Raw genomic sequence first — 20,402 nt, 5'->3', positions numbered from 1 at the left:
ACATTCGATGTCATTTACGATTAAGGTGACTGCCTCAAGGATGGGCTGATTTTGAGCACTATCAAAGCAAAAAGCCCAACAGAAAGCCTAGTGGATTAGATACTGTATTTGCCTTGTATATAATTAGCCTCACCTTAATCACTTATTTTCTCTAAGAGGCTACCTAAATCACAATGCTAAATATGTTGTTCTCATTACATGAGAACATTGATACATCTTTGTAACATTCTGTACTTATTAAATCACACTTGCCATGTACTAGAACAAATTGGGAATTAAACAATTTAATTATAAACAAATATCTATCTAACTTATACCTTAAACTGCAAGGTTCTGATGATATTTTCTATTGTTTCAAATAGTGACGGGCAATTAGCATGATGAAGGATTGGCAAGATACTTGCAATATTCTTTTTGTGCCTGAATGACTGAGGATTTTCAATTTTCAAGAGACATATCATTCAAAAATAATTAGCAATTATTTATATTATTTTTGACTTTTTATATTCAAATATAAAAATAAGCATATAAAAATAAAATAAGCATTCTTCTTATGCTTACTTTACATAGATGACTGCCATTTCACCATTGTGACGACAGCATCTTAGGGTGCATCTGCATTAACAATTTAGTACACTGGAGAGTTCTTCATGGGTGCAAATTTTCTTTGTATCACACTTGCGGATTTGTGCTGCATGCTTGAGCAGGCCACTTAACTGACTTAGAGTAATTTTTCTCTTGGTGGAACCAAGGTTGACATTATGGACCAGAGCATAACTTAGAGTGCCGCACTTGACAGCTGGATAAAAGGCCCTTGAGCAGCTGGCTTTCTGGCACATGAACAGTGCATTCATTCCTAGGACCAACAACTGGCATAGACGTTATTGGTAGTAAAGATGTAATGTGGATATAAAGGCTTAAGATCATTAATTGTACCAATTGTACAAATTGTACCAATTGTACCAATTGTACAAATTGTACAATGTACAATTGTACTTGGTCCCTTCCTCTTTTGCAGCCTGTCAGCCAGTATTTTGAAGCATTATAAAAGTTTCGTATTTTCACATGTATGAAACTGTATTGCAGTGTAAGTCCTGCTCCTTGAAGACAGCAGCAAGATAAATGGCAGTCTCACATAACCCATGATCCTATCCCTTATTCCCTGGGCTTATTCTCTGCCTTCGACACAAACAAAACTTTATGTTCTATTATTCTGTTATTCTTTATGTTATATTATTCTAGTTAATATTCTCACAAGACACAACTGATAAAATCTTCCCTAAAATAATAAACAAGATGTTATTTGAACTTAAAGGAGAAGAAATAGTGAAAGATGAAATCAATAACTATAGCTTGTCATATACTAGATCGACTTGATTGTATAGCTTGATTTCTCTGTGGAAGTTTCCTACTTAATAGCCTAGTAAGATGAATACATTTTTCACTTACAAAATTCTGTGAAGATCACATTCTTTAGCAGTATGACTGCCACGTAATAACTGAAATTTAGATAGCACAGAAGCCTTACAACATTTAAAAGGAGTAACAATAACAGCCTTATTTCTAACACATTGCAATGCCAGCTTAAAATTCCAATATATAAAGTATTTTCAGATAGATCTTATTAAACCACATGAAATGAATAATGCACATCAGCTGTTTCTAACCCAGAAAAGCAAGAAATCCATGAGATTGACCTAGTACATCATTTCATGATGTTTTTAAGCAGCTTTAGAATGCCAAAAATAGGTGTTGAGCATGCTCAATCTCAAGGTAAAAATTTGAACTTCTAGGGCATTTAAACTTACTACATTGATCTTGAAGAATTATTTGAAAGCAGCCTTACTTTTCATCAACTCATACAAGGTTAATGTTTACCACATAAAATGGAGAACATATTACACCTAGGATACTCACTCTTCTCTACATAAAACAGGTATCAAGATTACTGTCTCAAGAATAATAGAAACTAAACTGATCCGTCATTATAAACTTTCTACATGTTCCTCTCCACGTTCTACTCCTCAGAACAGGTGTAGACACAGGTGTAGACACTAAGTAAAAAATTATCATTTATTAAGCAAAACATCTAAATTAGCTTGAAGACTACTTGGTGAGTAGCAAGAGGCAAATACTACGAAAGAAACAAATAAATCAGAAGCTTAAATTTCCTCTGCAGTACTAAAGTATCTCAGCTCAAGATTATCCTTTTTATGTTAGTATTTTACAAGTGTTGATAGCCTTTTCCAGGGCATTTATTTTCATGCTTAAAAAGTAATGTTCTCTATGCACTTATGTTATCAAACATTCACAAAATGACCTCTAAAACTGTAAGTAACAAAATTTCCATTAACATAAAAGCAGAATGTTTCTTATATTTTAGAAGAACTACAAGGAGATTTTTATGTCAGTTTTACCTATGCATTATAGTCAACACCTGGTTCAGGAAAGCTGAGGACAAATTTACACATGTATTTCTGTTGCATGTTAATGAAAACATAGTTGAGTACTTCTCACTATATTACCCCTATTCTATTTCCTGTCAAACAAAATCCTTCTATTTTAAATAAGACACTTAAAAGGCTTACGCAATTCTGCCCTGTCAGATTTGATACTTGTTCATCTACCTGTAGGCAGATATCATCTTAGTTGCCCTGATAATACATTGTGACTTCACAGGCATTTCTCTCCTGCAGTTCACTGAAGGTGTGTATTTTCTCTGTTACTATACAAAGTGAGATAATATTCTGGCCAAACACGATACAGACCTATTGTCTGATACGCTGTCTCAAATAAAAGTGTTTTAGCTGCAAAAGCCACCACAATTTCTGAAAGTAAAAATGTGAAGACCAGGAATGAGACACATCAGTCAGCACTTGCACATAGACACTGAAAATGAGACAATTTTAGAGGTTCCTCTGCCAACCAATTCAGTACCTATCATATCCTCCAACACTTGCTTATTTTTTGAACTGTACCTCTCATGTAGGCATCTGTCCATCCATTTAGACCCAGTCATTCCTCCAACTAGTAAAACTTCTATTAATAATCCCACTGAAGTGATGACCTCATGAATTTATACACTATTTTAACAGGGGAGACTGTGCTAGGCAGCATATTTCATTCCCCAAAAAAGGTATAATTCTTTTACCTTCATACAGAGTCCAAGACTGCAAGGAAGTCAAATGTACAATGAGAGGTAACTTCATGCTTTGGTACAACTATGCTAATTGAGGACAGTCTCAGTAAGCAGAGCATACTGGGACAGAGCGTTAGCTACTACTCAAAGGATAGTACTTCCTTCCTTGGGAACCAGGAATACTGACTAAGGAAGAAATAATCTAAGATTAGACATTAACCATTTGTCAAAACTGAGCTGGAAATCACTTGACAAAGAAGACCAAAGAAAACACATCCTACCAATGATTACAGAAATCAGAGGTATTCCAACAGGGAAACAGCTCAAAGAAGATCTTAAAAGACTTAAACCTAAGACTAAAAAGGTTTGAAAATAGAGAGAAGGGAAAACACATACTGTTTTATGTAACTGAATGTTAAGGACCTTAAACCAGCTGAGTTGCAAGATCCCATTCTTATAAATTGCAACAGAGACCATATGTACAGGATGCATAACAAAAATCATGACAAAAATCAAAACAACAGAAGAAGCACTCTCAAGCTAAGAAAACCTTGAAAGTCAGTATGATGAATGACTGTGTCACAGGGTGAGGATGAAACCCCCAAGTTTTTCTTTAACTAGCAAGTCACATGTCTTTATGAAAACAATATATGCTCTCTTCTAGTTTCTCTTTCTGTAGCAAGGAGAAAAACAACAAAACTGCCTTATTGTTAGGACTTGAGTATTAGGTTAGTTTTCTGCTTAAAAACTGTGACTAAAGTATGCTGCTGCAGGAAAAATATAGTTGGGAGCACCAGAGTTCCACCCTTTCTAGTAAATGGATATGCTTATTACAAGTGCCTTCATCAATTTTAAGGTATACAAGTCTCCACTTTAAATGCTTCTTTGAATATATATGCACACTGTTGCTGCTGGTGATGCTGCTTGGCTTTGCAGGGATGTGGTGAGTTGGCCCTTCAGAGACCGTTGCTCCTGACATGGAATGTCAAAAAAATTAAGACTAATTATGAAATTCAAAATGCTATGACATGTAGGTAGGCAGAATATGTTTTTCTTGCATGCTAAGTATCAAGCCCACCATATTTTACCATTTTGCTCAAGAAAGGTGGGGAACTAGCTATGTAATGCTGCCATCATCTGGCCTCTCTCATTACAGCACGAAAAAACAGTACAGCAATACTTCAGTGTTCATATTCATTAATACATTAATATTTTTGGTTTTGACAAAGTGAAAAGAAAGAAATACCAGCCATTTTTCATATTCCTCCATAGCCTTTTTGGTTTTTTCTTCCTTCTTTGCCTGTTGTATTTCCTGCTTTCTTTTCTCTCGGATTTTTTCTGCTTTCTTCTGTTTTATGTATTCTTCCTTTTTTTCATTCCTGTATAATGAGAGGGAAGAACAAGAGATCATCATGTAACAGAATAAATGCTGCATCTGTGACTGATTAACTGAGTCAAAAGAGATATTTTACACATTTGATAAATGATCAAGAATACATATTTACAGTCCTCAAAGTACATCTTTATACATCACCAAGGTATAAATGAACCTACTATTCTAGCATGACATCAGCTTTTCTGTACTACTTTCACCCTTACTTGGTATCGTACAAAAAAAAATAGACTTAAAACTTCTGTGGGCAATAGTAAGTTGCACATAGTCTATGAAGACTCGTCTTGTAAAACTAACAAAGAATTGCTCCAGCAAACACATTTTATTTGCCTCTGAATACATCTACATTCATAAATTGTATTCCACAGAACTTTTAGATAAAGATTTACCTTCCTTCCTATGGCTTAGTAAGGAAGCATGAGGCTAATCAGATGAGACATTATAGAATCACAGAATCATAGAATGGTTTGGGTTAGAAGGGACCTCAAAGACTGTGCATTTCCACCCAGCCAGCCTGGCCTTGAACACTGTTAGGGATGGGGCATCCACAGCTTCTCTGGGCAACATCTTCCAGTATCTCACCCCCGTCTCAGTAAAGAATTTTTTCCTAATATCTAATCTAAACCTACCCTCTTTCAGTTTAAAACCATTCTCCCTTGTCCTATCACTCCATGCCCTTGTAAAAAGTCCCTCTTCAGCTTCCTTGTAGGCACCCTTTAGGTACTAGAAGGCTGATCTAAGGTCTCCCCAGAGCCTTCTCTTCTCCAGGCTGAACAAGCCCAACTCTCTCAGCCTGTCTCCATAAGAGGTGTTCCAGCTCTCTGATCATCTTTGTGGCCTCCTCTGGACTCATTCAAGCAGCTCCACATCCCTCTTTTTTGGGGGGTCCCAGAGCTGGACACAGTACTTCAGGTGGGGTCTCACGAGAGCAGAGGGGGAGAATCACCTTCCTTGACCTGCTAGTCATGCTTCCTTTGATGCAGCCCAGGACAGTGTTGACTTTCTGGGCCGCAAGCACACACTGCCAGCTCATGTTGAGCTTCTCATCAACCACTCAATGAATATTACTTCTCAGTTGCAGTATCTCTGCTTAGTCAGTAGCCTTCTGGAGAGGAAAGCACTTCAGTTACTAAACTGAAAGAAGCTATACAGCTTGTTCTCATTGTTATACTTGTTCTCCATTGGGAGTGAAGAGCGTGATCCCAAGCATGTCATTGTCTCCCAATTAAAAGCACATCAAGCACTCACAGAAGACCTGTTGCATTTATAAAGAAAGATGTGGAAAATTATGATATTCCAAACCCCAATGGAGTAGTACCATTTTTCAACTGCTGACATGTTGTCTCTCTTCTTCTCTGCAACCAGTTCCTCTTCTTTCTTCTTCTTTCTTGATTCAGACTGTTTTTCCTTTCTGCTTTGCTCTCTTAAATATTCCATTTTTTTTTCTTTCCATTTTTCGAATGCCTGAAGAAAACCACAGATTCATTAGAAACCTTACCCCTCACCTTTTTGTCAGTACTCCACTTACTTACTCTGTATTATTATTTTTTTTAATTTCTGCACATTCCAATGTTGGAATATTTGTTTGTAGCATTGTTCAGAAATGGGTATCACTATACCTAAAAAGAATAAATTATTTTTCCCAGTTCATTTCCAGTGTATTTAAATGGAGTTTATTTTATGTTCAACTAACAGAATAGAAATAGGAAAAATGTCTGGGTGCAAATGTAAATATTACATATTTCCAACAGAACAGAATCTAATATGAGCTTTCCTAAAATATTACCATGTTTGGATTTTTGAATCTAGTTCATTTCCACCTCTTGCTGGATTAGTCAAAATTATTCTCAATAATCGCTTGAACCATATCTGATATACATTTATGTACATATTTCAGATCACCTTTTGTGCTGCCTCAGTTTTATCCTTATTCTGTTCTTCTGCTTTATTTTTCTGAAGTTCCTCAAGCTTCTTTTTTTCCCTTAACTTCTTTGCTTCTCTTACTTTCTTTCTTTTCCAGGCTTCAAAAGATGCTATTGCTTCCTCTCTTTTAACAGCTTCTTTCTAGAATGAAAATAAAAGTCTACATTTAAATACACTAAAATATAAAAGTATAATTGAAATAGTATGCTTTAAACTCATTATCAAATGTAGGATTAGATGGAGCGATACAGAAAATGATTTGCAGACAACATTCCAAGTAATACTCAAAATTAAACTTTAACTACATAGAGCGGTTTATTTCTATGCTCATTTTTAATTTAACTTAATTGACTGAGACAAACTACTCCTGCAAAATATGTGTATAAGAATATGAAATACATGTTAAATGCTTAGAAGTGAAACATCATAAATACTTTAAAGCCAAATCTAAGAATCTTGTATGGTACTAATCAAAATACAGTCTTCCATAGAGATGGGGAGCAAACTCATTTTCTAACATGAGACAAATTTAATGACAAATTAAAACTTAGCACCTGAAGTGTTGCACCTCCTAACGTCTTTGTAAACAAACCTGAAAATTAATCTATGAAGCACACTTCTAACATACCTTATGAAAATGTGCAGGGAAGCATCAGCCACACACGCTTTACAGCAACCGTAAGAAGTAGGACACACCATTTACTCTTTCAACTCACCTCATGCTATTTAGAGAAAACAGGATGCCTTAGAATAGCAGAGTGATGTAATCAGGCAGAAAGCACAGGTAGGCACGCTTCAAAGAACTACAGTTTGTCAACTTCTTAAACAAGAACGTAAACAAACCTTTTCGATATTGTTCCTTAGATTTTCAGCTTTCTCCTTTTCAATCCTCTTTGATTCCCGTAGGAAGTGCTTTTTCATTTCCAACCAATTCTGTAAGAATCATTAGAATAGTTTTATACTTTTGAAGTCTTTTTAAGCTGTAACTAAAAAAGTTCTGTTAAAACAATGAAATATTACTAGATCAACACCAATATAATAACCACCAAAATTACTCTTAATTCTTCCATGTGCTACTTAAATAACTACACCATTTGGAAGACCAAGCTGTGATCACACAAAGATTGTGATCAAAAAAGTCTAAGGTTCTAAAATTATAGATACAAAATATGAAAAAGCTTAAGGATCTTTAAGAAAAAACCCTTAAAAAAATCTTTCAAAAAAATGCACAAAAAACATAAGCATTAAAAAAAAAGGAAGAATGGAATAAAGATTCTTATCACTTGGTATATAGAACATTGTTTACATTTATTGTCGCTATAATTGTCTACCTATAATTAAGAGAATAAAATCCAACTGTGAAGAAAGAGACTTCAAGCATCCACACAGTGTTATGAGCCATCAGGCTTAAATTTTCTAGGTTTAACTAAATATTTGGTAGGCTGCTTAGAGATGCAAGTGTCCTAAATGAAGCCTATTTTACCTTTAAAAATAATGGAGACAATATAAGCATGGATTTGAGGTTCGAAATTTTTTTCTAGAACCACAACAAGTATTCTAAACATATACAAATATGAACAGTATCTGTAAATGAAAGTTTTTCTCACACAGATTAGTAGCAAAAATCTGTTGGAACACATAAACTAATCTTTATGAAATTCTACACAGAATCCACATAGATTAATCCTTCTGGAGAGAATACTAGGCTAAACACTTTTCCTGAATGCCAACTTAATAGAACACAGCAGGAAAAGAAACTTGAAGCTACACACTTACCTACATTAAGGAAGAAGGAGAAATAAAGAAAAATAATATATATGTCTAGAAATAGCCTGACACAATAAATTGTGAAACATGGTATGTCCCTCACATCTAGCTTTTTAGTTCATATTTGATAACAAGGCATAGCCAATAGAATAAAAGGATTATTATACCTGTAAGCATATGCAAAGAATATACTGAGAAATACTGATCTCAAGAAAATAGAAGGTGTTGACTCCTATAACAGGACCTTTATATGCATAGTTTTGCTTGTTGGTTGTTTTGTTCATTTTTGTTTGTTTTTAAGATCTACCTGGAAAACAGCTGCTCGTAAACTATCTGCTTTGTCAAATTCTGTAGTGTTCTTCTGCACGTGTTTATCCTCCAGCACCTTTAATGTTCCCATATACTGAGATGAAACAGGTGTAGCTGATGGAACAGCTTTCACTTTTTTCTTTAAGTGTGCAGAAAACAGAGACCTATAAAAATACCAAGACACAAACATATCAACCACTTTTCCATTTACTGTAGCTGATACCAACTTGTCTTCCTTTTATCTCAGTGTATATTAAAAGTCACTGTGATTGTCTTTACATGTACTTGGCTGGGCATAGGGGAAACGAAAGCGGAAAAAGCCCATTTTCTCCTGAGGGCTTTATTATTACCAAAACAAGCCACTGCTCAACATATCCAGCCAAAGAACGTTTAAAAATCCCTTGCACATTTATCTACAAACCAGCTTAAAACTTGTAAAGATTTCAGGGACTGGATGAACCAGTGGAGGTAGTAGACCACGCTCATTATAGACACTGGCAAAAAAATTGGAATCTGATCTGATATAACCCTGAGCAAGCGTTAGAATAGCACGCCACATCTACTAAGCTGTTTTCCAGTTTAGTTGTCAGCAGTGAAGATAATGCTGACAGAAAATAAGAATGAAGCAGCACTGTCAGGGCACTTACATGCATCTCACACTCTGCAGAGTCCGATACATAGCATCTTTCTCTTACCTGTCAGATAAAGAAGCTTTCCTGACTTGTAGAACACACTCCTTTGTTTCACTTAGTTTCTAAGAAACACGGAGGAAAAGTAAAATTATAGAGTTACATAACAGAACTAGACCAGGATTAAACAGATTTCTACCAGCTAATAATAATGTTGGGAAGGAGTTAGACTCAATGATCCCTATGTGTCCCTTCCAACTTGAGACATTCTGTGATCATATGATGTTAGAAAAATAGGCAAGAAAGCCACTGTAATATAGAAAGGGTACAGTACAGGGTAAGAAAGTAAAAAAAACAAACAAATATCCAAACTCAAATCAAACAAACAAACTTTCAGAATAACTGTATCTTTTGGGAATGGCACCTAGAAATGTTTCTTTGTATTATGTAAAAATATACTCTAGAGTTTAGAAATACAAAGGAATAAAAAGAAGTTTCCCTGTTATTATATCAATTCTTTTCACTATTTTTAATACTTAGCTTTAACAATTATATATATAGAATCATAGAATCATAGAATGGTTTGGGTTGGAAAGGACCTTAAGATCATCTAGTTCCAACCACCCTGCCATGGGCAGGGTCACCTTGCACTAAACCATGTGGCCCAAGGCTCTGTCCAGCCTGGCCTTGAACACCGCCAGGGATGGAGCAGCCACAACCTCCCTGGGCAACCCATTCCAGTGCTTCACCACCCTCACTGTAAAGAACTTCTTCCTTTTATCTACATATTTTCTTTCTTATGATAAAGCATAAAGTGCTTTGCATCTTATCCGTTATTCAAGTCACGCCATGGATTCCATTCTCTGCCAACGTCCACTGCTCATTCCAATTCTGCTAACCTCACAACGGAGATTTGATGTTTTCACTTGGATAAGGTTATTTCTTTAAGATGGGAAAACACACATTTATTTGATTTAAATAATTTGTATAAAAAGTATTTCCTACATCTTCCTTAAAACTACACAGAATTTCTCAGAGCCTCGGTTCTAGAAGCTAGAGATAAACTATCAGCTTTACAGCGGTCTGCATGTTTAAGGTACCAACAGTAACTTTACAAAACTTTTCACCATGCTTCTAGGACATTGTTCTAAACAATTGTAAAAATGCATATGAATAATACCTTGACAGAGTCCTCTGAAGTGTTCTTTGCCTCCCGATGCTCAGATTGATTATTCACCAATACCTTCTGTATTGTATCAGTTACTACTTGCTCTTCTACTGTTTTCATCGCTTCATCTGAACTGTCATCTGCTGACTTCTCTAATTTTTTTGTTTCCCCATCTACTGTATTCATCACTGCTTCTGTCACAGAAGAGGATTTTCTATTATTGTCCTCCAGCTTTAAGTCACTGGTGTTGATCTTCTGATCTTGATCTAACAGGAAAAAAAAATATTGAGAGGACACATTAACAAGAATTTCATGTTTCTAAGTATTGTTATTTCTGTACTAAAACCATCTCTTTATCAAACATATTACTAAATTTGATATAATTATTTTTTTTCTGTATACTTCCTTCTAAGAACTATATGGACTGTTAAGAAGAGTATTCACTTGTATTGTATTTAAATATAAGACTGGAGTAGCAACTGAAGTTTTAGCAAACATTCAGAATGTGAGAGCATGTCAAAGGCAAAACTTCCCATCTGCCTTACTACCCAAACATGGTTCTAGTAGAAAAAACAAAAGCAAGAGCCATTGCAACCACAGCAAGAGCTCTTCTAACGTCTAGCAAACTACTAATGAAGTTTGTACAACAATTTGGGTCACAAAAACTGCTTTAATTGTGTGGTGTTTTTCAGGAGCATGGGACACACAGGGAAACAATGGAAAGATCCTGTGGTGGGGATTTAAACAAAACATCACCTCAAATTAAATGTATGCCTAAGTGGTGAAATTGTCATTTATGAAACACTTTATTAATAATACTTAAAACCCCCTTTTTTATCAAATCTGAAATACCATTAATGCAGAGATCTAAATTTGTAAAACAATTCAGACACAAACCAAAAAAGGCCATGGTAAACTCCAAATTACAGTCTTCTACAATCTTTTGATGGAATTCTCAAAAGAAATGTAAGTTGTGGATGAAAGATTAACTCCAAGTTACCTGAAGAAAGGAATATCAGTGCTGACATATAAAAAATTTAACCTAGATTTACAACGATGAAGGTAAGCTCTAGGTGACAAGAAGGATTCTGACGAACCATTTTCTATTCTCTGTTGATATGCAAATTTTCATATTTTACTTTACACTTACTAGATAGTAAAACTGTATGTAAACTGTTGGCATCAGAAACTGTATGACTAATTAAGCTGCAACATATAGTGTCCAGGATACTGGTGACAGCAGATTTACTATGAGCACTCTGTAGCATGAACTTCACAAGCAAGTCAGTTTGGCTTTGTTTGCAAAATGGATACAAAATACCAACCTTCCCTTGGCTCCTGAGAAATGCCACACGAAACTTGCAAGTATTATTACTGTAGTTACTTTCTTAACAGTTCAAGCTATACAAGTTTGACTAGTCTGCTTGGAATTCTTACACCTGCACACTTCAGCATCACATTTGAACAATTTTTTTCAGCCCTGTTTCCTCCTCTACCTTTGTTAAAGACTCCGTATCACTGTTGTTTCTATGTCCTCCTTTGTCCTGACACCACCACTTTATTATTCTCTTCCTCTTATGCTGTCTCTGCATGTGGAGCATCTACCCGTTCCAGTACACTGATGCTCATCCTTTGCTCCTTAGACATTGTTTTATTAATGATGCTTAAAACCATCACACTATACTAAACACATTCTCAAAACCAAGGTATCTGCAAAATACAAAAAAGAACTGAAATTAAATACCCGTCTAAGCATATTTGTTATTTACAATGTACTCAGTATAGTGCCTGAGTTTTCAACTTTTGTTCACCCTTCTGCACTAAATTCTTCAAGCCAAGTCCTATCTTTATCTCATCAGGCTGAAGCATACAGATATTGCATAGGCCATACTGACAGCATTCTTCTTGCTATATCTACAGTCTATGCTACCCTCCTGTTACAGTCCTGCACACAGCAAATTGCCCCCCAGCATGATTCCCTTAGCAAATTAAAAAAGGTTTCTAAATGCCTATTCCAGTGTTTTTCAACCTGGGGATCACAGATTTTTGCAACCAGTCTGAAAAAAGGGGACTACGAAAGGTAAAGTCATTGGATACTGTTGAGAAGCCCACAGATTTGATATTGCTTAAAGGGTCTGCAAATCCCCTAAGAACTGTTAGCAATTCACAAATCAAAAAAAAAAAGGGGGGGGGGGGCAAAAAATCTCACAACTCAGTTTATATTACACTTTGCGGGAAAAGTGCAAGAAGTGGTGAAAGGTCTACCCTAGTCATGTTGACTGCAAAAGAAGAAATTAAATGACTTAAGTCTCAAAGATGCTTATAGACAATGATGCATACTGTTGACATAAGTCAAAGTACAAAATCTAAATTCTCCAACTTTAATCTCTTCCTTCCATTCCTGGGATGCCTCTAAGACCAAATCTCTCAGTACCTGGGATGATACTGTATTTGAACATATCTGCAAGGAGGCTAGGCCATTCTCAAAACCAGAACAGAAGGAGACACAAGGGCGTGAGAAAGATACTGAAAGAGAGTAGAATGGAAATTAAGAATGTTGCTGATTTTAAGATTACTTGTATTGTACCATTACATATTACTAAGGTATAAATGGTAACATTTATCTGGTTGTACATATCTAGGTTCTACCTTTTACAGGTGGTGCTTCTCCACACATCAGTAAATCAGAGACTCCAAATCTTTCATTGTGGGAAGTAAAATTAATGGAATATGATGGTAAAGTACTTTCTAGGCATGGACCCTGAGATCAGAAAGTGACAGATATACAAGTGAGCAAATCATAGCATATCAGTATCATTTAAGTTGACTTTATAATACTTTGATAGAATGCTTGTCAGAACTCTCTAGGAGAAGTATAAATCTTATTTTACATTTGTAGAAATAAATGCATGATCAGCACGTACAGCTGGAAACCATCACAAAATCCTGTTTCTAGTTAGCAAGAAAAACAATGATGTTCTCTTCTCTGGGCCTAAAAAGAATGCTACTGGCAAAGACTTTTTTTTCCCACTCTTATTTTTGCCCTGTTTTTCTCCCTGAAAGTTTTGTCAGCTAAATAAAAGTTAGTTTCTCAAGTTTCCAATGCAGATGGTAAAAAATCAACACATATACTCTCTTACTTCAGGACCAGGGCTTTCGGCAAGCAGTTTTTTCTTGGATGTGGCTTGGGCATTCTTAGCAGTTAGGGACGATGATGCCAAAAATGAAGAAAATTCTTTTCTAGAAATTATTTTTCTTTCTGACCTATCTTCCACGGGACTACTTTTTCTCGACACATTTCTTCGTTGAGGTGATGGTTTAGAACAGCTATCTAATGAAGGAATGCTGACATTCTCAGCTGAAAATAAATATTACAGTTTCAGTTATGTCTAGTTAAAGACATTTTAATCTGGAACACTATTTTGTCAAAACAGATTCAACTATTTTCAGTCAAATTAGCTATATAAATAATAGCACAGCTTTCTTAACACAGTGAGGCCACATACAAACATCTATATAAAGAGTTACAGCCACTTTTTCAGAAAGTTTAATGAAAGCTTTACAGCTTCTAATATAATCTCTACACAGACAATCTATGAACTTCTTTTTTCCATTTATCGTTATCCCTGTATATATTGAAACTGCACTTAAGGGCTTATCTGCAATTAGAAAGAGTTAGAGAGACAGATTTTTCATAAATCTAGAAGAGAGCATATATAAGACAGCTCTGTTGTAAGAAAACCTTTCTGCTATTCCACTTGTCCAGTTATCTACTAGCAAAGATGCAAAGGGAAGATGCTTCGTTTGTTCTGCATGGTGCAGAACAGAACAACCTGGGTAGGAGGAGAGATCATAAGAAACAAAGTTGAAGAGGAGGGGTTGCATTGTGTTTCTAGCTTTTTCAATGACATCTCTGCTCCCTGCCTAAGGCAGTCACTGAGCAGCAGAACCACCATGTAAACATTTCTTACAGATTTCTATCCTCTGGCTTCTCACCTTCCTCCTCCTTAGTAATCCTATCTTCCCCATATTTTCTTCCCCCTGCCCTGCTACCAACAAAATCAAGCCATATAACCTTCCTATGTGCCTTTTTCTTTATGCATGCTGATCCACATAGAAATGCTTATCTAATTCTACACATTGTCACGTAAGCATTTCTTATTAAGTCCTAGTTCATACAATTCTACCACAGGAAATGAATCACCAGGCCTATCCAGCACACTCCTCTGAGTAATGTTTATGTAATTAGTGTGAAGCTTAAAGACCTAAAAGGTCACAATATTCCTACAAGTGCACCAACAGTTTCTCCATACCGTAAATCACAAGAAAAATCAAAGCAGCAGAAACAGCTCATTAATCTCTGAATAATCACCTCCTCTGTTGGACTGAGATCAATTTATCTAATACAAGATAATTTGCAATGGTTGACTACTGATGACAATATGCTAGTATCACTGTACTACTTAGATCCACATGAAGAAAAGGAGTATTTCTTCTGCCAGTCTAAAACTACACAGGCGTACCGGTCAGGAAAGAGTCATCTGCCCAGCTGCACATTCACATATCCAGCTCTTTGGTGCCATCACGTGGAATGAAAAAAAGGAGCTGACATCACTAATCATGCTCTATCAATTTCAAAGTTGTAACCTTCCATCACAAGTAATGACCAGTCATAAATTTTTCTCAACATCAAACAGAATGAATTCTATTCATGTTAGGAAGTAGATAAAAATATGAAGTCTTTTGATATTTGGAATTTGTAAAAGTATATACAGTCAATTATCAGAAAGTTCTGCTTTTCATATTAAAAATTAATTAGCTATTCTTATAATGAAAAATTAAAGTTCAGGTTTTTTATGTGTTTGACTATATATCCAAAGTGGCTCAGTATCTTCAAAATAAAAGATCATTTGAAGTTTTAATTTTGTGACAATGAGAAGTCTATCATTCATAAATGTTTTGGTTGCAGCTCATTTTCTGGATTCTGTTACATTACAGTACTGTGATGTCTCAGCATCACGATTTCAACATCGTACTTGTGAACACTTCACTGGCCATAGCGAAGAGATGGCTGTTTAAGGACCTTTCCATTAAAGGGTACATGGATGCTGTGGATACTGTGTGAATATGGCTTTCTGTGCTATGCACACACAAAGGAGGCAACTCTGTAGCCCTCCCACACCTTCCATGGACATGCACTGATGGAGAGCTGGACTTCAAGTACTCAAAACAACTCGTTTTCATCTCCTGAAAGGAAAAGGCAAATAAGAACCTCCTGCTATTTGGCCCACATTGGTTCAGTTTAGCCCCTGGCAGCTGGAGGTTAGCAAAACATGTATTTTCAGAAGAATATTGAATAAATTTCCTGCAAGCCAAAGCAGCTGATACTTAACACAGAAAATAAGCCAAGTTACACCACTTTAAAATAGTGTAATATGGCTAAGCAAATAACAGCAACAACATTCAACTGTTTCTATTCACCTGATGCTGAAGCATTTCTTGGTTTGTGCACCCGTGGCTTTGGTATTGGTATTTTTCCCTCCTGACTTCTTATCTTCTGTAGTTTATGAATAGGCAAGTCATCGCAGTGGTTACTTTCATTATTATCATGCCGTACTTCCTCAGCAGCTGAACACTCTTCATTATTTTTTCTGTCATCACCCTCATTTTGACTTTTCAAACATTCTTCTTCACCATCTTTTCTGTCATTCTGTATGTTTTCACTTTCTAAAAGCATTATTTGCTGAAGCTTCTTTTCATGGAAGTATAAAGACAAGTCACCAACAGCTTCATTTTCCAAATCTGCTGCTTTTTGTGAAGCATCATCATCTGAGAGGGGACTCTCAACAGCAATCGATTTCTTAGTGCTCTCACCACTTGAATAACTTTCATTAAGTTCTTCCCCAATACCTGAAAATAGCACATTATCAACTGCCATTTGAGACAAGTGTAAAAAATGGGACACAGAAACTATACCTTCTATAATTGAAAAGTATTTTTCATGTAACATTCTCCTGACTTAAGTCTCAGAGCATTTCTCTTTCTGTACCTCTGATCTCTGCAAAGCCACCAAGGTGTCCCTGCCTGTGGTAGGGGGTTTGGAACTAGATCATCTTTGAGGTCCCTTCCAATCCAAACCATTCTATGATTCTACGAAAAATACATTATGGTATTTAAGATTCATATTTCCCTTAATATGTTCCACCATATCAGGAGGAAGAAGAGACATTTGGCCAATCTCGTTAGACTAAACATTAATATTATCAAATATCAAATGCATCCTGGCCCAAGAAAAACAGCCAGATCAAACCTGTTCCTGGTTAGTGTACACCGCCAGGCAAGCATACCAGCATGCTCTGCAGTGTGTCCTGCAGCCCTTATTTGCTGATTGTCCAGACTGGGAAAGCAGTAAGACAACACAGCTTTCTCTCTGTCCATGTCCACTTTCATTCACAGTGCTGTGTGCTACTGTGTCATCCAGGTATAAACACTATGGCCAGGAAGTAAAACTGGCCACTGCAACTGTGGGAAACAGTTTCTGCTCTAGCAGGTTGGCACCACCACTGATTCCACGGCGAATTCTGCTCCTAACTTGGAAGAAAAGGACTAAGTGATTTAGAAGTTGTTAAAACACAAAATCTTGGACAATGAAATCTACTGACTCACAAAGATTGTCTGTGATCTAGTAATGAGTTAAGAAAGGGAAGAATGACATGGAAGAATATTTAATTTTGTCTTACCATTTAGCATGTTATCCTTGTCACTCTCAAAGTCATCTGAGTATTCAGCTGCTTGCTCTCTTGCTGCATGAGCAGTAATTGCTTTTTGTAGCTCATCCTGCAATGGTTTCACAAATAACTTTTACATAGAAGGGGAAACTCACTTCTTTAAGATCAGTACCAATTTCTCCCTCCTACACATACATAAGATTAATCCATTTAACTGAAAGTTATTGTGAAGGGTAGGTAAAATACAGTGTTCTCACTCTATCATCATTCCCCAAACTTTCCTTTGTTTTATATATATGTGTGCGTGTGTATAAAATCCATGTATTATTTTATATTTCTTCTTCATAAGAAACATATCTTGCAGACCCCTCTTCCATTTTTGGCAATAATATCATCATTTGACACTTTTTCCCCCTTTCATAGGTTTTGCTGGGCAAGAGCACCACAACAAAAAGGCCTGCACAGGGAGGGTGATCAGGGACCTCCTTGCTCAGTGTTGCAGGACAAGAACCTGAAGCAGGTGGCAGGTCCAAAACAAAGAACCACTGGTATTTTGGACTCCCTGCTGCAGGACATCGTGGACACAGCACGTTTACATGGGTTCTGAGAGCAACTAGCCTTACTTACAGCTTAAAAATACATTAAGAAAGGCAGCGGTATCTGAGCTGATTCAAGACTGAGTCACACACCACTGAAGGCCTGAGGGCAGGTTTTTTGACATGGCTCTTATGCTGTTCCCGAGGCACCTGCTGTCAGCCGCTGCTGGTCCTTTAGCCAGAGACATGTTTGCAGTACCATGAGGTACTCGCAGCCGCAGAAACCCGCTCGCAGTCAAACTCCACCGCCGCCGCCGTTTCCCGGCCCCACAGGCCATGGTCCCCGCCCGCGGCCTTCCCCCCCCGCCGCCCCGCTCACCTGCACCGCGCTGAGCTCCGCCGCCCGCCGGCCGCTTCCTGCCCGCGACATGGCGGCGACTCCGCCGGTCTGCCGGCCGTGCGAGAGCCCCGGCAGCTCCGGCCCGCCGCCGCGGCGGCCCTGCCCGTCGCCTAGCAACGGCGCCGAGTGACCGGATAAGGGCCGGGCGGCAGCGGCGGTGGCCCGGGACCGGCCGGCTGAGCGTTCCGCCTTCGGGCCGCTGTTGCAGGCGGGCGGGCACCCGCGTTCCTATGACTGCGAGGTTTACACCGCTGAGCGGCCGCCCCGCGTCCCGGACGTCGGAGGCCTCCGTTCTCCGTGACCGCCGGCGCAGACGTAAGGGACAGTGGGGGACAGACATGTCTGTGCCTCAGAACTGAGGCCTTCTGTCACCGCTGGGCACCTTTCTTACCTGAACCCAAGTCAGACCTCACCCGTGCTTTGCAGAAACCAGCTGTGGTCCACAGGATTTATTATTTATGCCCATATCCTGCATATACCTGCATATAACCCATATACAAGATACACACATACCTGTGTGCCACCACAGGCATATTGCTGTTTGCAGAAGACACAGGTTCATCAGTCCCACTCTTACAGTCGGGTAATTGTCCAAAATGTCCTTCTTGAGATTTAAATCTTAGATTTAAATTTTAAATTTTAGAGGTTAAGGAATGACAGTGGCATGGGAGTAATTCACCTGCTGCTTGTGCCTCCTAATACTCCGGTTTTGTTTTCACCCAATGGTGGTTGTGCAACATGTGTTGAGCTCACCAGCCCCCGGCTGGCCAGACACCTTGCCAAGCAGCATGTGAACCTGGCTGTCCTCAAGCTCATCTGTCCGCCGTATGAGCAGTGATGGGGCGACCAAACCCCATGATGGTTTCTGTGTACTGATCTCATGCATCAAAAGAAAACCGTTGACGTCAGGACCACATACAAATACAGACATTTCTGTTCTTCCTCCAGTTTAAATGCTTCTGATTGCTCCTTACTAAAATAAGACGTGATCCAGTTGTCTTAGTGATAATAAAGGACTTCTGACATGCTTTCTGTACTGGTGTTATATTTGCATATATTAATCTTCCCCCAAATGCATTACATTTTCACATGTTGTGCAGAAGAAAATCTCTCTGACAGAAACATGGAGAGAATATGTATGACAGAGGCCAGAGCCTTAGGACTTGTTTGCCTCTTATTTATTTATGTAGAGTTATATTGTAAAAGCAGTGCAGTTATGCAAAGGCCTCAACACACTTAGGGGGAAAGAGGCCCCAAGTTCTAACACGTAACCTTGGATTTAAACTAACAATTGCAAATGATTAATTGATATTTATGTATCATCTGCGAGCAGCTCCTTGCTTTTTTTACCTATATGTCTTTATGACCAAATAACGCTTGGTCTGCTGATTATTCATGGCATTTGTTGAGAGTTATGCATGATGCACAATTTTTTGTCCTCTATTCATCCTTAAATTTGAATGTGCAGTTCCATTTTTGACTGTGTGCTATTCCATTTCTCTGTGGAAGGGGAAATTGGACATACTTGTTTAGAATTTAAAAAGTAAGAAAGAAGAAATGTATACGTTCTTTCTCTGGAATAATGTTAGCAATTGCTAACATTATTACAGGTTAAATTATGCCTATGTTACAAAAACATGAGATGCACATTTTATTAAATTCCAGAAGGTGGCAGCAAAATATATTAAAATTTAAAAATCGGTTCATTATTGGTAAATGTCCTTTATCCTGGCTTCTTTTTCATTACCACTGACGTCTATGGGAGACATTGCATTAATTTAGATCAATTTTCCAGCCTTACATATACTATAGAGAAGGAAGAAGATTTGGTTCCAATTATTATGCTATTTATATGTGTCAGACAATGGGACTTCATATCACCTGTATTGTTAAATATTCAATGCACTGAGCTGGTAGGATGTGGAGTAAACAAGACCAATACTGTCAGCACTGAAAAACTCAAAATGTGTGAAGATGTTTTTGTCAAAATGCATGAACATCAGATCTATATCTTCTAGACTTACCTCAGGCAAAAATCCCATTGAGACCCACTGACGTGAACAGGATTTATGCCTAAATATGAATGTAGAGCTCTGAGTATAAATATAAAGGTTTTTAAGAGTCTTGCTTAACTAAAAGAAAAAAAAAAAAAAGGGAGGCTTATTAAGGACAAAAAGCAGAAAACAGGCTGGACAGGGTGCTGGGCCAACCAAGAAAGGTTGGACCAGATGCTCATCAAGGTCCTTTCCAAGTTGGTATTCTGAGATAAGATTTTATTGCATGAAAATGAGTGTTATCATCTGCTTTTTAATTAATAACTGGTGAGTATATCAGAAGTATGAATTGGACAAGGAAATGTATGTTTGAAGGTAAAATTGCTCTTTCAAGTATACACGGAGCATTGAGAAAA

General features: G+C 37.4%; 1 protein-coding gene across 7 annotated transcripts in view; it reads right to left on the bottom strand.

Moving 5' to 3' along the window:
* MAP9 (microtubule associated protein 9) overlaps positions 1–18,279 on the bottom strand; it is a 155,762-nt gene extending 137,483 nt beyond the window's left edge. For all 7 annotated transcript variants that reach the window (XR_003992268.1, XR_003992267.1, XR_003992269.1 and 4 more), the window contains exons 1-10: positions 17,972–18,279; positions 17,069–17,165; positions 15,810–16,238; positions 10,341–10,594; positions 9,227–9,285; positions 8,530–8,695; positions 7,299–7,388; positions 6,435–6,596; positions 5,851–5,996; positions 4,386–4,518 (exon numbers count right to left, since the gene is read on the bottom strand). Coding sequence is in view for 4 of the 7 variants with exons in the window: in XM_030492206.1 (XP_030348066.1) it covers positions 4,386–4,518; positions 5,851–5,996; positions 6,435–6,596; positions 7,299–7,388; positions 8,530–8,695; positions 9,227–9,285; positions 10,341–10,594; positions 15,810–16,238; positions 17,069–17,165; positions 17,972–18,022 (1,587 nt within the window). In the remaining 3 variants the exon portion in view is untranslated. The remainder of the gene's footprint in view (positions 1–4,385; positions 4,519–5,850; positions 5,997–6,434; positions 6,597–7,298; positions 7,389–8,529; positions 8,696–9,226; positions 9,286–10,340; positions 10,595–15,809; positions 16,239–17,068; positions 17,166–17,971) is intronic.
* Between the last annotated feature and the right edge of the window lie 2,123 nt (positions 18,280–20,402).

This window comes from Strigops habroptila, chromosome 7 (genome assembly GCF_004027225.2).
Source record: "Strigops habroptila isolate Jane chromosome 7, bStrHab1.2.pri, whole genome shotgun sequence".
NCBI classification, from domain to species: domain Eukaryota; kingdom Metazoa; phylum Chordata; class Aves; order Psittaciformes; family Psittacidae; genus Strigops; species Strigops habroptila.
The sequence above is the reverse complement of the archived record's forward strand: the minus strand, read 5'-3'. Positions and strand labels throughout refer to the sequence as shown.